The sequence below is a fragment of the Orcinus orca genome, chromosome 19 (assembly GCF_937001465.1).
Source record: "Orcinus orca chromosome 19, mOrcOrc1.1, whole genome shotgun sequence".
NCBI classification, from domain to species: domain Eukaryota; kingdom Metazoa; phylum Chordata; class Mammalia; order Artiodactyla; family Delphinidae; genus Orcinus; species Orcinus orca.
In genome coordinates, this window is record NC_064577.1 from 39,004,512 (window position 1) to 39,020,971 (window position 16,460).

Sequence of the window (16,460 nt, forward strand, 5' to 3'; positions counted from 1 at the left end):
TATTATCTTACTGGTACAGACTCAGTAAGAGAAGGAACTGTTGGCTTTTATTTCTTGTTGAAGCTGCTTTTCAACAAGATGGATTTGGGGTTTATGAGTGATGGTTGGGAGACCTTAGAATATAGTACCAAGGTGGCTTTGAAGAATAGCTTAAATATAATTTTTTTTGGCCACACCGCACAGCTTGTGGGATCTTAGTTCCCCCACCAGGGATCCAATCCGGGCCCCTAGCAGTGGAAGTGTGGAGTCCTAACCACTGAACCGCCAGGGAACTCCCTAAATATACTCTTAAAGACAGTTTTATCTGTAGGCTGAAGGATGTACTGGATGACTTTTTGAGGCCCGTTGAAGGACCTGGGAGGAGGCTGTCCTCCTGAGAGAATTCCTCTCCAGCTGAGGATCAGGGACAGTCTCGTGGCCGGGGACAGGTTCACCTTCAGACACCCCACCCCCGCCACCCCCCAGTTTGTAATGCTGGTTCTCAACAGGGGTATCTTCTCCCTGTCACTGGAAGGGCTGAGAATGACTGGAGCCCATATAATGGCCAGAGTCCAAAAGATGAAATGATAAACTTCTCTAAAGCGGGGACGGCTTGGACAGGGCTAAATCCTGATCTACCAGAGTAGGAAGTCAAGAAGTCACATCTCAACCACCAAACAAGAAATAGCAACATGGGGCTTCCCTGGTGGCTCAGTGGTTAAGAATCCACCTGCCAATGCAGGGGACACGGGTTCAAGCCCTGGTCCGCGAAGATCCCACATGCCGCGGAGCAACTAAGCCCGTGCGCCACAACTACTGAGCCTGCGCTCTAGAGCCTGCAAGCCACAACTACTAAGCCCACGTGCCACAATTACTGAAGCCCGCCACCTAGATAGAGCCTGTGTTCCGCAACGAAGAGCAGCCCCCACTCGCCGCAACTAGAGAAAGCCCGCGCACAGCAATGAAGACCCAATGCAGCCAAAAAAAAGAAAGAAAGAAAGAAATAAAAAGAAATAGTAACATGAACATATTATTTAGAAATATCGAGGTGAATGCTCTAGAAGCACCTTTAAAAGAGTTGAAAGCAATTGCCCCTGGGGACCGTAACTTGGGAGTATGGTAGGGGAGTACTCTTGATAAGCCAGTACTTTTATTTCTAAATTAAGAAATTCCAGGGACTTCCCTGGTGGTCCAGTGGCTGAGATTCTGCGCTTCCAACACAGGGGGCCCGGGTTCGATCCCTGGTCAGGGAACTAGATCCCACATGCCGCAACTAAGAGTTCGCATGCTGCAGCTAAAAAGATTCTGCACGCTGCAACTAAGACCTGATGCAGCCAAATAAATAAATATTTTTTAAAAAGAAAAGAAATTCCGTAAAGCAGGGTGTCAGAAAGGCTAGGGTTGTGGATTTGATCCCTGTGTACAGCTGGTTTTGTTATAAATGCTAGTGAACTTGGGGTGCTGTGGCTTCTGCATGGCTTTTAAGACCGAACGTTTTAACGTGAATTTGTAAAGCAAAGCCAAACACGGCAATAAAGAGTAGGGCAGTGAGAGCAGGGGGCAGAGTTGCTTTTTCTTCATTCATTCATTCGTTCATTCATTTACTTACACTGGTGTTTCTGTTTGTGAAATTGAGATTTCTCTAAAATGTTGGATTTCTCTAATCTTATCACATTAGATTAGTTTCCTGTGTTCCAAGGTCTTTGTCTCTGTCCTCCAAGTTTCCCCTTGCCCGGCGCAGTTAACTTCTTAAAGATCACGCAGAATGTTTCCAGCTCTGGGAAATCACTTTGTTACTGGGGGTTAGGGTACAGCTCCATCATGTCACTTTCTTGGACCAGGCTGTTGGCAAAGCTGAGTGTATTACGCAAGCCCCTTCTGAGGGTGAGGGCTGGAAAGAAGCTGTGATATTGAGTCCCTGCGCCCTTCACCCTTGGCATCACGCCGGCATTGCTGCCCAGCTGGCTCTGCACTCACGGCTGTCTCTGTTTCAGCATGTATTCCACTGACGAGAACCTAATCCTTTCCCCGCTCCTGGGCAACGTCTGCTTCTCCAGCTCCCAGTACAGCATCTGCTTCACACTGGGCTCCTTTGCCAAGATCTACGCTGACACCTTTGGTAAGCTCTGGCTGGCAGTCTGTCTCTCCAGCTTCCCCAGAGTCATGTGTGCCTTTCCTGCTGAATGGCTTAGAAATGGGCTTCATGCCAGAGTTCCCTGTCGGAGGGAGGCATTTTATCAAGTGTTGTCTTCACATCTGGGGCTCTTTTTGGCACCTAGGCTCCTTCCTCAGGCTAACTGCTTTCCAAACAATAAATAGAAGGATAAAGGTGCCTGGGAAGAAATGGGTGAAGAGGGAGCTCAAGTTAGGAATAAGAATCTCTCCTAGAGTGAAACAGATTTTGTCAAGAAGGAATTATCCATGGCCCCAAAGCCATTCAGGCCTCTTTCTCAGAGATGGAATTTCTCTCACCGGTTGTGCTTCTAGCTGTCTTTCCAACTGTATCCAGGCAGAAGTTTTGTAGACCCACTTGAGAACTCCAGTTGGATTTGCAGCCCACTGGGACGTCCAGTGGAATGATTTTATAGGCCCCTGGAGCCACAACACCAGAACCCTGGGACCAGCTCCCCAACTCTCAAGAGGCTCCCGTGCGCTCCACCTCTGTGCCTCCCCAGTTCCCTCAGATCTAGTAGGAACCATGTCCTGGGTGTCAGTCTGCAGCCTGTGTGTCTGTACTTCCTCACAGAGGTCTTTTTCACCCCCATTTTTGGAGCTGAGGAGACAGGCTCAGTGAGAGGCCTCACAGCTAGTCAGCACTGGTGCTGGGGCACCAGTGTTCTCTCCAGTCACTGGTCCTGCCTACTCTAAAACGTGGAAACGTTTTCTCTGGTGAACATAATGGACCAATTGAAACTTGGTCTTTTTTAAAATACGTACATATTTACTGCATCCTTATTTAGAAAAGTGGAAAATACAGTAAAATGTGAAGGAAACAAAATTCACCCATAACCTCATTACCATAACCACTGCAAACATTCTGAGATAGTTCCTTCTTTCTCAGTTCAGTGTTTTACATAAAAGAGATCATTATATATATATATATATATACATATAGTATAATAGCATAAGGTAAATAATCACTTAGCATTAGATCACAATAATTTGCCTGTTAAAATTTATTGATAAAAATGATTTTATGGGGCTTCCCTGGTGGCGCAGTGGTTGAGAGTCCGCCTGCCGATGCAGGGGACACGGGTTCGTGCCCCGGTCCGGGAAGATCCCGCATGCCGCGGAGTGGCTGGGCCCGTGAGCCATGGCCGCTGAGCCTGCGCGTCCGGAGCCTGTGCTCCGCAACGGGAGAGGCCACAGCAGTGAGAGGCCCGCATACCGCAAAAAAAAAATGATTTTATGTAACTGCCTATTGGTCCGCTGTATAGATGTACTATAACTTATTTGCTTTCTCATCATTAGACATATATTTTGGTTGTTTCCAAATGGCTCTTTTTTAAAAAATGTATAGATGGACAGACAGTAAATGAAATTCACCTGAACAAAGTTCCAGGTTATGTTTCTGAATATTCTTTGTATCAACATATGCAGCAAAATCCAAGATTGTTTCTATAATTATAATGTATTGACGGTTCAGTTTCTGACTGAAAATGGCTCTGAGCCTCAGGAGAGATTATTACTCACCCTTGGAACCCACTGTTAGTTTCCGAAGAAGCCAGCTGTGAGCCCCAGCATCATTATGAAAAGCCACGTATGGACTTCTAGAAAGTCAGCACTGGAAGGAATCAGAGATCACTGAGTCATTCCCCATCGTTTTACATGTGGGAAAACTGTGCCCAGGGACACAGAACTTACTGATGGGGTTGGGACTAGAATCCACTTTGGTGCTTTTTTTATCACATCATCCTGCCAAAATTGATACCATGTCTTCTTACTAGGAACACAAGGCATGATGAATAATCTCTGGCTCCTGGGAACTTCATCCAGTGGGCAGACAGAATCCCACAGTGATGAATGACAGTGTAAGGTGGTGTAGGCTTAGTGCCTGGTGGCTGCCGTAGGCAGGTAGAGCTCCAAAGGCCCAGGGGAGGCTGCGTGAAGGAGATGGGGCTTTGACGGTGGAGTGGGGAGCCAGGATGTCCAGACTCGCTGGGCTGGGAGGGGAGGCATGGAGGCAGGTGGTGTTGGCCCACGGGCGGCTGTTCAGGAATAGTGGACTGTTCCATCCAGGAGAAGAGTTCAAGTAAAACTACTGGGAGGCTGGGCTGGGGCCACAGTGGGGAGGGTTGGAATGCGAGGTTAAGGAATTTAGACTTTATCCTGTAGGCAGTTAGGAACTAGTAAAGATTGGGGTGGGGTGATATGTGCAAAGCTGATGGAAGATAGGCCAGAGAGGAAAGGATGAGGGAAGGGACACTTATTTAGACATTTTCGCCAATATGCAGATACAGGATTGTGATTATTGGCCGGATGTTATCTTTGAGGTTGAAAGGGGGCAGGGGGATTGGAGAGGTGTGCACTCATTCTTTGAGTAAGCATGTATTAAACGTCTGTTACGCACTAGGCCTGGCTCTTGTGAGTGCTCGGGCAGCTCACTCCAGTGATTATGATACAGTGTACGTTAAGTGCAGTAATAGAGGTGTGGAAAAGAAACAGCGGTTCACAGAGGAGAGAGGATGAAAGTAAGTAATGTGGGAAAGAAGGGGAAACGTGGTAGTTAACCAAGTGGGCAACAAAGATTTTGAGCTTGGTTGTAGTGCCGATGATGGCCTCACTGAAAGGGAGCGAAGTCTGAGAGAACGTGGCTTTAGGGAAAAGGTGATGAATTTCCTCTGTGGCTTCTCGAGAAAGAGATTGCAGTCTGACATCTGGGTTAGAAACATCCATGAGACAGCTGGTGATATCAGGGAGCTAACTGAATGTTAAAGGAGCTCTGGACTCAGAAGATCTTGAATTTTAAAAGCCACAATTGCTTACTTCAGTCTGATGAGGATCTGCAGTTGCAGTCAAGCTAAAAATATCAATTGGTAAAAGATGACACCACGGTTAGCTTTGGTGTTTTCTCTCCAGAGGGCTGGGTGTGCACTTTCTAGAGGTTGAGGGCTAGTCGGAGCCTCAGCGTGGTGCTGCAGCTGGGAGGTTGCCCACACTGGCAGCGGAGTAGAGCTTCTGTGGGTCAGGAAGGAATGAAGGAACTACTAAGATCCACTGCAGGAAGGGGCGGTAACAGGTGCACACACAGGATAGCATGTAGGCAGTTGAGCCTGTTGCATCAAAGGAAAGGATATAAACTGTATCCTTGTCCATAGCTCAGGCACAGGCTTGCTGGAGATGGAGCTACCTGAGTGCTCATTTTGGCTCCAGCATCGCCTTGTTGACTTTGGACCAGTCGTGTCCCTTGTGCCTCAGTATCCTTGTCTGCCTGCCTGGGTTGAAACAAATGTCTGGACCTTGGAGGGGAAGGTGCAAGAATTCCTCAGCTAGAAACCACTTGTGGCACATGAAACAATTTTAAACAGTACTTTGCTGAGTAGACTATAATTGTATGGCTTCTCTTATAGGTGACATTAACTACCAGGAATTTGCTAAAAGACTCTGGGGTGACATCTACTTCAACCCCAAGACGTAAGTAGAGTGCAGGAAGTGACTCTGTAGTGGCGTGATCCATTTTCCCAGTAAGTGCAGACAGACAAAGAGTTCCTAAGATTAAAACCTACTTTTTTATTAGACGTGAACTACCATCTTTTCTCCTCTAAGTGAGCTGACTTCATGAGCTCTAACACGGTGAGAGGCCATTTCCCTTGAAGTCTCCACAGCTCAGCCCAGGCATTCATGAGCGTCATAACCTATGCCCTCTCAGGAGTCTCTGTTTGGAGATTGTATGATCTCACACATTCCTTCCCCTCAAGACTTGGCCTTGCCCAGATTCAGAAGTTAGGAAATACACCCTTGGGGTTGGTGACACTGCCTTCTCCCTCCTGGGTCTCCCATAACTCTTGATCTCTTCAGGCGAAAGTTCACCAAAAAGGCCCCAACCAGCAGCTCCCAGAGGAGCTTCGTGGAGTTTATCTTGGAGCCCCTCTATAAGATCCTCGCTCAGGTGAGTGTGTCAGGCCCCTGGCTCAGGTCTGCCCTTCTAAGCGCAAGGTGGAAGAGCTGGTGAGCTTGGTCTTCGCCCTGCCCCTGAACCTGATCAGTTTTGTATTAACTCAGTATGAGGGAGGTTGGTCACCAATCTTCTGGATCTAGAACACTACAGTCCTCTAAGTGCTGTTGAGATCAGAGTAAAGGGGGAAGATAGAAAAGAAAAGGCACAGCCTGGAGAAATGTACAAAGATTTTGACTATTCGAAAGAATGTGACACCTGAGAAATTATAGTTTCAGTTATGGGGATTTAACTTAGATATAATTGTTTCACGTGAACGTCCTCTAGTTTTTACTTTTATACACATATAAAAATATATTTTAAAAAAATATATATATATGTTATAGTGTTATTTATACCAGCAAGAAAAGGGGAAAAAACTGGAAATACTTGTTTATCGGTGAGAATCTGATTAAATGAATTACGGTACACCCCATAAAATGAAGTATTTTGTAGCCATTAAATGAATGGCTGTATGAGCTTGATTCTAATGACTATTCTGGGCACGTATGTATGTGATGTTTGTCAGATTGAAAAGGGTGCATCAGACAGTGGTAATGATGTAGTTAAACATGTGGGATGCTCCAAGCAACTCTACGCCAATGAAAATAAATAAACAAACAAACAAACATGTGGGATGCTCCAAAGAAAAGAATATAACATTGCATTTGTATGAATTTGTGCTACCTAAAAGGGTAATAATGTTATACAGGAATTTTCATACATACCTTTCTCCCAAGACAGTTATACTTTATGAATGTTATGTGTTTATGCAAGTGTTTAATAAGCACTGTGCACAGTGAACACACACACATACACAAAATGTGTGTGGCCATTCCACTGACAAAACAGTAAAACATAGCAACAAGACAAAGTACCACGATTAAAATTTATTAGTGCTGGAAAATACTTCGTATCTTGTGTGAGACCAGAATGGATTAAAGAAGAAATTTATAGAGTCCGTCTCCGTAGAGTCCTTGAGTCTGCTGAGGACGGTTTAGCTTGGCCCCATCCTGACAGCGGATGGACTGCTAGGTGACCTTTTTTGGTTCCTTCCAGTGCAGTGATCCTCTAAATCTGAGAAATCTCTAAATAGGGAAGGAAGGGTAAGGGATTTCCTGAGTGAGGTGAGATACTGCTTTTTGGACACCGGGGGGCAGCACTGACAGTCCGTTTGAGAGGGCCAGGTTTATTGGCTGGTGTGGGCATTTAACTGAGCTTGCTACACCCACTGTTGGTTTGAAGTGTAAGTACCAAAGATTTCCCTGAAACCAAATTGATATCCTTGCCAAGAGCTCTCCCTGTAGAAGAGAACCCAGTGCAGTGACCCTTCCTCCTGCCCTTTGGCCCCCCTTGTCCTCTGTACCACCACACTGGGGCTATCATTCGAGCTAACATGGTGTCTGTTTCTGTCACAGGTCGTGGGTGATGTGGACACCAGCCTCCCGAGGACCCTGGATGAGCTTGGCATCCACCTGACCAAGGAGGAGCTGAAGCTGAACATCCGCCCCCTGCTCAGGCTGGTCTGCAAAAAATTCTTTGGCGAGTTCACAGGTAAGGAGCTCGTCATCATCACCATTTCCTCCACATGTATCATGGGGACCTTTTCCTTACCCCACAGTGGTGTTTGGAGATCTGAGCCTCTGTTAAGTAAACTGCAGGTCAGGATGCAGGGCACCTGGGTTTCTTCCTAGCTGCTTTGCTTAGAGGATGGTACCAAGAATTCTATCTTGGGAAAACAAAAGCAATTAGATTTCCCTACCAGGAGGAACATGCAAGTAAAGGGGATGGGGAGGCAGATTCTGAGGTTCTGGTATTTTTGCCAGAGGGCAGTCTGGAAGGTGGACTCGTGGGTGTGGTAAAATAGTGGGAAAAGCCCCAGGCTGGGACTTGGGAGATGGGTTATAGACTCCAATCTCTCTTTCCCCCAAGCTTCTCTTTCTCGTATTTTAGTCACGCAGAAGGCAGGTGCTGTAGTAAAACAAGCCCCAGACTGGTTGGGAAAAGACCTGAGTCTTAATCCTACTCTGGCCCTGTCCCATGGGGTGATCCCGGGCCAGCCACTCAATCCTTTTGTCACTCTAATTTCTCATCTGTAAAATAAGGGAGGTGGGAAAGGTGATGGCTAAGGGCCCTCTCAGCAACCTCTTGATTCCGAGTCTGGTAGGAATTAGGTATCTGAATCCCTAAAGCGCGTGATTTTAATGGTTCATTCTGGCCTGGTCATCATTCTGACATAGGAGACCCCAACTAAAAGCAGACATGCTAGGCACCCCAAGGTGCCAATGCAGGTTCTCTCTTGTGTGGCTTATTGGCTGAAGTTTTTGTCACCTGAGTTCCAAGGAACTCCTTAGACCTGCTTCTTGCTCTTCCCTGGCATCAGTGTGATTCCAAATCTCTTAGCAGCATATGCCCAGGAAACAGGGTATCACTTCTGCCTAGAATCATAGGACCATAGCTTTTAGAGCTGAAAAGCAGTCCCTTCACTGTTAGTTTTCTGACCATCATGAGTGGATCAGAACTCCCCACTTCCTTCCCCCATGAGAGTGTATAGTAATGGCTTTCTCTTCTCCCTCCACAGGCTTTGTGGACATGTGTGTGCAGCATATCCCCTCTCCAAAGGTGGGCGCCAAGCCCAAGATCGAGCACACCTACACCGGAGGTGTGGATTCCGACCTCGGGGAGGCCATGAGCGACTGTGACCCTGATGTAAGGGAACGTGGCCCCCCGGTTCTCTGATTTCCGTCCCCTACTGTATGGGGAATACTCTTTTCCAGTCACAGGAGTAATGCCCTCTTTTCCATCCTTACATGGCCTTCCCAATGGGCGTAGTCAGAATGACCTGAATTCAAAGCCCGATGTTACCACTAATGCTGGTGTGATCTTGAGAACACTGTTTAGGCTTTCTGAGTCTAAGGGTCTTGGTCTATAAAGAGATGATAATAATTTGTATGTGGTAGTTATGAGAAGTAAGTAAGATTAAGCAAGTGTCACGGTTGTGTTTAGCGTGGTGCCTGACAGGTAGTAAAGATTCAACGAATGATAACTGATCTTGTCAGTCCTGGCTTTTAATTTTTGATTGATTGATTGCCACACAGCACACGGGATCTTAGTTCCCTGACCAGGGATCGAACCCGTGCCCCGTGAAGTGGAAGTGTGGCGTCTTAACCACTGGACCACCAGGAAAGTCCCAGTCCTGGCTTTTAAAAAAACCTTTCCTAGTCATTCCTTAGGCAATCTAGTTTCTTGGCATAAACGTTACAGCCAGTCGAGAATTGTGAGTTACTTCTTTGGAGGAAATTTGGGGCAATTTAGTTTTATAATCTTGCAAGTTAAAAGTGCCATTCTACCATCCTAAACCTGCTTCTCTTTCCCAGTGCCCTCATCCCCCCCAAGAAAAAGGAAGATTTATTTTGCTATGCCTGTGACATCTATTAACTAAGCAGGGGTGGGCCTTGGTTGGAATTTTCCCAGGAGATTGCCACATCTTCTTCTCGGTCTGGGCTGCCTTCTCGTGGAGCTCACGTCATTGCTAACAAGGAAGGTGGAGCCAGTGGTGCTTACGCAGAGAGTCTATGTGGTTGAGGCTGCACCCTGTCCCCACCTCCAGGGTCCCCTGATGTGCCACACTACCAAGATGTACAGCACAGACGATGGGGTTCAGTTTCATGCCTTCGGCCGGGTGCTAAGTGGCACCATCCATGCTGGGCAGCCTGTGAAGGTCCTGGGAGAGAACTACACCCTGGAGGATGAGGAAGACTCCCAGATATGCACCGTGGGCCGCCTTTGGATCTCCGTGGCCAGGTACTGCCAACCAGGGCCCCTAGGGGCATGCCTGGGCCTCTGCACTGGAACTGCCCCAGCGAGCTGAAAGGGGTGGTCCTCCTTGGAAACACAGTAGCTGCCTGGCCCTATCTTACCCCCCTATGATGGGGGTAAGATGGACACTCCTTCAGCAGATCTGTTGACTTCTGGTTCTTACTGTCCAAGGTTGCTAGGGTCACAAGGCAGCTACTGTTGAGATAATGCCAAGAGCCCTGCCTTTGCCTTTTGGATGGTTTGTATAAACTTGTAGCAGGATTTCCATGTTCACTCATCTTAATCTTGTCTTCCTCTTCTGTGTTCTTTAAATCATAACCTTTATGTTTCTCCCAAAGAAATTATTTCCCAAACTCCACTGACTATTTTTTGACTAAGATAAAGACTTTGCTGGATCCCTTGTAGCATCCCAGTCTGCAGAATTAAACTTCGCTTGCGTGTCTGGGCTGCTTGTCAGTTCCTCAGTTTGGCGTTTTAGCTAGAAAGCCGAACCGAGGCTGTCCTGTTCCTGGGGTGGCTGCTGCACCTTGCCAACAGCCCCTTTTCCCCCCAAGTTCACCCCATTCTCTAGAAGGCAGAAGAAAATTGAAGAGCTAGGAGAGCTGCAGTATCTTCTGTGGTGCTTTTGGCAACTCCTTACATTCTACCCCTTGGGCAGTGGTTTGCTTACTACCAACATCTAACTGGAATTAGATTTGCCTGTTCTGTCCTCATGTTATACCTTGCATTTTTCTTTCATGGCGTGCATCAGTTTGTAACCACATATATGTGTGGCCATATGATTGATTGTTTATCACATCCCTCCCGTGCTAGAATGTATCTGTTTTGCTCACCCTGCTCCTGGCTCAGTGCCTGGCACAGAGCGGGTGCTCAGTAAATTTTTATGGAATGAATAACTACTCTGGAATACTCTGCCCAAGTTCCATTGCTGCTTATTGGATGTTGCTCCAGGTACCACATCGAAGTGAACCGTGTTCCTGCTGGCAACTGGGTTCTGATTGAAGGTGTCGATCAACCAATTGTGAAGACCGCGACCATAACTGAACCCCGAGGCAATGAGGAGGTAGAGTTTTGGAAGAGGCAGCTAGATTGGCTTAAGCTAGAGGGTGACAAGGAGCCGCAGCACACGTGAGCAACAAGCAGCAGAACACGCAGGGGATGAACCCGGAGTCACTGCTGCTTCCTGCTGCCAGGCCTCAGCATGGGCTCAGCCTTCCAGATCTGACCCTGCTGGATTCTCCTTGTACTGAATGCTAGGAATTAGAAGGGATCCTTTTATTCTTTCCCTCCTCTTTTTGTTCTGCCAACATATGTGGGAATAAATGGCCCTTCAGGTTGCCTCCAAGCAGCGCCCTGGCTCCAGGTGGGGGGGATAGTCCGCTCCCCAGCAGGTCCTCAGCTTCTCCCTGACCTCTGCACTGTCTGTGCCTGCTCAGGGCAGGTGTCCTCACTGCTCTGCATTTTGGGTCTCAGGCTCAGATTTTCCGGCCCTTGAAGTTCAACACCACATCTGTTATCAAGATTGCTGTGGAGCCGGTCAACCCCTCTGAGCTGCCCAAGATGCTGGACGGCCTCCGCAAGGTCAACAAGAGCTATCCGTCCCTCACCACCAAGGTAGGCCCGAGGCAGCAGTTGCTGCCGAGCCCTGTGTGCCCAGGCTGAGGGGTCTTTGCTTGTGCCGCACTCTGCTTCCTGTCCATCGGGTGGCTCTGATCTGCTGCTTCCAGCAGCCTACATCAGGGACTGATCCCTGTCTGTTGTCATCTGAAGGCAGTACAAGACCCCTGTTTGTGTGTATGGGCCTGTATGCACGTGTGTGTGCATCTTACACAAGCGTCTTTAGATAGGAAAGGTGATTCCTGGAAAGCACTTTGAATTGATTTTCCAGAAAACACACAGGGAAAAGTGAGTCACTCTGAGCCTGCCAGCATAGCTTTCTGAGGAGTTGGCCAGGGCTACAGGGTCAGCTTATATCCACAGACAGAGCAGGGTTTTCCCTAAATGGCTAAGATGTTAATTCAGTCCGTGACCTCACACCCAGTAGCACTGTGCTCGGTGGTCCGGGTGTCTTGAGGACTGACTCATAGGTCACTGCTCCCCACTGATCCTTCCTGAAGAGGCTGGAACCAACACTGACCAGTGGCTTTTCTGATAGTGGGCTTGGGCACCTCCTTCTGGGTTCTAGCCTTGATGCTGTCTCTGTCTGTGTTGCTGCCACAAGAGAGTCCAGGCTGTGACCACCAGGGTCCTTGTGTTTCAGGTGGAAGAATCTGGTGAGCACGTGATCCTGGGTACTGGGGAGCTCTACCTGGACTGTGTGATGCACGATTTGCGGAAGATGTACTCGGAGATAGACATCAAGGTAAAGCAGCCGCTCCTTTCTTTGGCGCCTGCTTGGCCAGGAGCTTGGCTCACAGCTCCAGGCTGATTTTACAAGCAGCCAAACCCTTGAGTCCCCAGGAAGGCCCAAGGGGAGCAGGGTGGTCCAGGGGAGGAGATCTGCGTGGGAAAAGCATGACCTGTTGCTCCCTGTGTGGGAAGGATTGGAAATCCGGTTTGCCTCCTTCGGTGGGGATTATTCTCAGTGTCAAACGTTCAGAGTCAAGCCTCCCAAGCCAAAGTTATTCTTGATCTTTTGTTAAGAAAACGGTTGCACAGCTAAGCCATCTGTGGGGATTAGGGCCCAGAGTGGATGGTTTCGAGGAGAGCGTGGGGACTGGCTCTTCTGGACTTGTGGTGAGGTCTTAATGTAGCCCCTCAGTTAAACTGCCTGTCGCACAGCCTTGGTCTCAGTGGACAGACGCATTTTCTCCAGGGCCATGGGTGGTGGTCATGGGAGTGAGTGCCCTCAAGTGCCCCTCTTAGCCCAGGGCTGGTGCTGTAGAAGACGCTGCGTTTTTCCGGGAGTAGGCCGTGGGGGGGCTTCTGGGAGGAGCTGTGCTGCCCCGAGGTCGTGGGCTGAGGATGGAACAGGCGCTCGCCAGTCAGTCTGTCGAGGCAGAGCTCTGTGGGAGCCGGTGGGACGGCTATATGGTTGTTGGAAGATACCTTGGGAGACTATAATTTAGGCCTTAAGCTGATCTCCACTTACTCTTGGCTCAGGAATATAAATTGTGCGCTACACTAAGTTTTCCAGGCTTCTTAGTTTAGGTGCAGACTTTTAGCCTCAGGCTGCTATGGTACTTGTCACTAACACTGATTAAGACAGGGGTTCTCTGGGCTTCCCTGGTGGCGTAGTGGTTGAGAGTCCGCCTGCCGATGCAGGGGACACAGCTTTGTGCCCCAGTCCAGGGGGATCCCACATGCCGCGGAGCGGCTGTGCCTGTGAGCCATGGCCGCTGAGCCTGCGCGTCCGGAGCCTGTGTTCCGCAACGGGAGAGGCCACAGCAGTGAGAGGCCCGCGTACCGCAAAAAAAAAAGACAGGGGTTCTTGCAGAGGTAGCGTCAGGGGAACCTTGGAATCCCCTCTGGCAGAAGGTTGTCCTTCCAACAGTTAGACCTTGCCTAACAGTTTACTTTGTTTCTCAGGTGGCTGACCCCGTTGTCACGTTTTGTGAGACGGTCGTGGAAACATCCTCCCTCAAGTGCTTTGCTGAAACTCCCAATAAGAAGTAAGCTGGGGGTCATAGTGACCCTGGGACTCACAGGGGTCGCTTTCCCCTGCCCCCAGCTCTACCCCAGTCACCAATAGAGGCCCCTAGGTCTAGGGATGAGGGTGCTTAGGATACCTGAGCTTTACCCCAGCCCTCTCATTATGCCTTTGGACATGATGCTGTGGAATTCTTTGCCTTAGCTACTCCCAGTGGTTTCATAATTGCCACTTTTTCTCTCTGTATAACATGACCACCTTAAAATTTGCCCTAGCAGCAACTCTACTGTTTCACCGTTTAATAACTAACACTGTTTAAAGCTTTTTTAAAAAATGCCCCAAATTTTACTTTTTTAAAGAGTGATAGATTCAAATGTAAGAAGATGAGCCCTTTTTGCTCTACTCTGCTCCTGTGGCTTTCACTGATGTCACTGCCTTAGCTCTTCCCTGTGTCACCCTTTCTTAGGAACAACCCTTCTGACCCTGCTCAGAACCCACTTCCTTTCTGACTAGAGGGTCAACCTGCTGACCCTCCTCATTACCCATTTCCTTTCTGACCAGGAACAAGATCACCATGATTGCCGAGCCTCTTGAGAAGGGGCTCGCTGAGGACATAGAGAACGAGGTGGTCCAGATCACGTGGAACAGGTGAGAGTGTGGCTCTGATCCCAGGGCCGAACAGCTTACCTGATGAGTCTCTAGCACGACACATCCCTCCCTCTAGGAATTGATTTTGTCTCCACTGTCCTGGCACAGTGTAGGTAGGCTGAGGCGACTGTCATCCAGAAAAGCAGGATCTGTGGCCTCAGGAACAGGCAAGCACAGAGCTGTCTGACATGACCATTTTCTCCTCCTCCCCCAGGAAGAAGCTGGGAGAGTTCTTCCAGACCAAGTACGATTGGGATCTGCTGGCTGCCCGTTCCATCTGGGCTTTCGGCCCCGATGCCACCGGCCCCAACATCCTGGTGGATGATACCCTGCCCTCTGAGGTACAGAAGAACTAAGGGAAGCCCTGTGGCCTTCTCTTAGCTCTTGAGTGGAAGAAACTACAAAGTGTTCTTAGTTTTCCCGAAAGTATTTTGTATCTTCTGGTGAAGAAGAGTATTCTTTTACTGGTGTACCTACCTCCTTCTCCCTCTAAACTCTTCGGCTGTTGCCGGGGTCACTACTAAGGGGCCCTCATGTTTTGTGCAGGTGGACAAGGCTCTTCTCGGCTCGGTGAAGGACAGCATCGTTCAAGGTTTCCAGTGGGGAACCAGGGAGGGGCCCCTCTGTGATGAGTGTAAGTCCACCAGCGCCTCTGCCTTTGCCACCCCAGGCCTCTAGGGTCCTTGCATCTGGGTGTATGAGGTGGGATGGGCTCATCTTTGGGACCCAGCAGAAGAAGCAGCTTGGGGCCCACAGGGCCTTCCCACGTCCTGGGCCAGCTTCCTCCCTTCTCCTTCCCTATTCTGGTGCTACTGCTTGGTACATCTTAGAAATGGAAGTCACGTCTAGAATGACATTTGCTCCTCATTTCTGGAATGTGTTTCAGGAAGGGTATCGGGGGGATGGGATTGGAGTGGTTTATAGACCAGGACTGGACTTAGTAGGGACAAATGTGCAATTCCTAGAACTTATTCTACATCCCAAAATAATTAAATATCTGGAAAAGAAACACATAAACTTCTAGGGAAACGTTATGCTGTCTGAACGTGGCCTGAAACCAACTCTGAGAACATATGCTTACCTTCACACCTCCGCATATGCTATTAGAACGCGCATCTGCAGGCTGAGTCTGTACCATATCTTTCATGGCTACAAGATAGCTGCAGTGCTGCAGGAGGCTCCCTGCTGCTCTGCCCGTGCGCCCTTGACTAGCACCAGAACCACTCAGCGGTCAGCTCCCCCTTCTCCTTTCCAGTGATTCGAAATGTCAAGTTTAAGATCCTGGATGCAGTCGTTGCCCAGGAGCCCCTGCACCGGGGCGGGGGCCAAATCATCCCCACGGCCAGAAGAGTTGTCTACTCTGCCTTCCTCATGGTGAGCGAGTAGGGCTGTCCTGCCGCAGGGCATTAAGTGGGGCCTCGAGGCTACTGTCCCCCAGCCTTCTCTTTACCCGGGTTCTTGGTCCTCAGCCTTCCCCAAGCTGAGGAACCCTTCCTTCTGGCTCTCTTGCAGGCCACCCCTCGTCTGATGGAGCCCTACTACTTCGTAGAGGTCCAGGCCCCCGCAGATTGTGTTTCTGCTGTTTATACTGTCCTGGCCAGGCGCAGGTGAGCCGCCCAGGCACGTAAGGGAGGGGGCAGCGAGCAAGCCGCCCAGCAAGAGGGAACCTCGCTGTGGAGGAGAAGGGACTGGACCCCACACTCTCTACTTCTGAAACCAAGGTTTTTAGAAGGAAGTAGGGAAGGAATGAGGCAATCCCCAGCCTTACCACAGATTATAATTTGAGATTTCTCCTTGGGCTCCCCCCTCAGAGAGCTCCTGCGGCAAGTATTCCTTGGGTGTGTCAGTGGTGGGAATGTCTACAGGTCCTTGTCTCGTCAGTGTTGCGCTGTTGCCCAGAGGTTGCTGCCCCTTTGACTTCCACAGGGAACTATGCCAAGAGCCGTTTCTGCCCTCCGTAGTGCACTTGTGGCTATTCTTTCTTTGATGGTCAACATTTGGGGGTACACTACTCTGCTTTTGGCCTCTTCAGGACTAGGGACTCAGCCTTTGTTTTTCTGTCTCAGGGGGCATGTGACTCAGGATGCACCCATCCCAGGCTCCCCTCTCTACACCATCAAAGCTTTCATCCCCGCCATCGACTCTTTTGGCTTTGAGACCGATCTGCGGACTCACACGCAGGGGCAGGCCTTTTCCTTGTCTGTCTTCCACCATTGGCAGGTAAGGAAACAACGCAGGCTGGTCCCCACCTCTGCAGGGCCATCCCCTCTG

General features: G+C 49.2%; 1 protein-coding gene across 1 annotated transcript in view; it reads left to right on the top strand.

Annotated features, from left to right (window-relative positions):
• The window catches only part of EFTUD2 (elongation factor Tu GTP binding domain containing 2), a 32,946-nt gene that overhangs the window by 15,451 nt on the left and 1,035 nt on the right, over positions 1–16,460 (top strand). The window contains exons 11-26 of the mRNA XM_004285965.4: positions 1,974–2,098; positions 5,550–5,613; positions 5,998–6,088; positions 7,552–7,687; positions 8,715–8,842; positions 9,744–9,937; positions 10,904–11,015; positions 11,426–11,566; positions 12,213–12,314; positions 13,481–13,563; positions 14,103–14,189; positions 14,404–14,530; positions 14,736–14,823; positions 15,445–15,563; positions 15,702–15,796; positions 16,256–16,409. Of these exons, the coding sequence (XP_004286013.1) occupies positions 1,974–2,098; positions 5,550–5,613; positions 5,998–6,088; positions 7,552–7,687; positions 8,715–8,842; positions 9,744–9,937; positions 10,904–11,015; positions 11,426–11,566; positions 12,213–12,314; positions 13,481–13,563; positions 14,103–14,189; positions 14,404–14,530; positions 14,736–14,823; positions 15,445–15,563; positions 15,702–15,796; positions 16,256–16,409 (1,846 nt within the window). The remainder of the gene's footprint in view (positions 1–1,973; positions 2,099–5,549; positions 5,614–5,997; positions 6,089–7,551; positions 7,688–8,714; positions 8,843–9,743; positions 9,938–10,903; positions 11,016–11,425; positions 11,567–12,212; positions 12,315–13,480; positions 13,564–14,102; positions 14,190–14,403; positions 14,531–14,735; positions 14,824–15,444; positions 15,564–15,701; positions 15,797–16,255; positions 16,410–16,460) is intronic.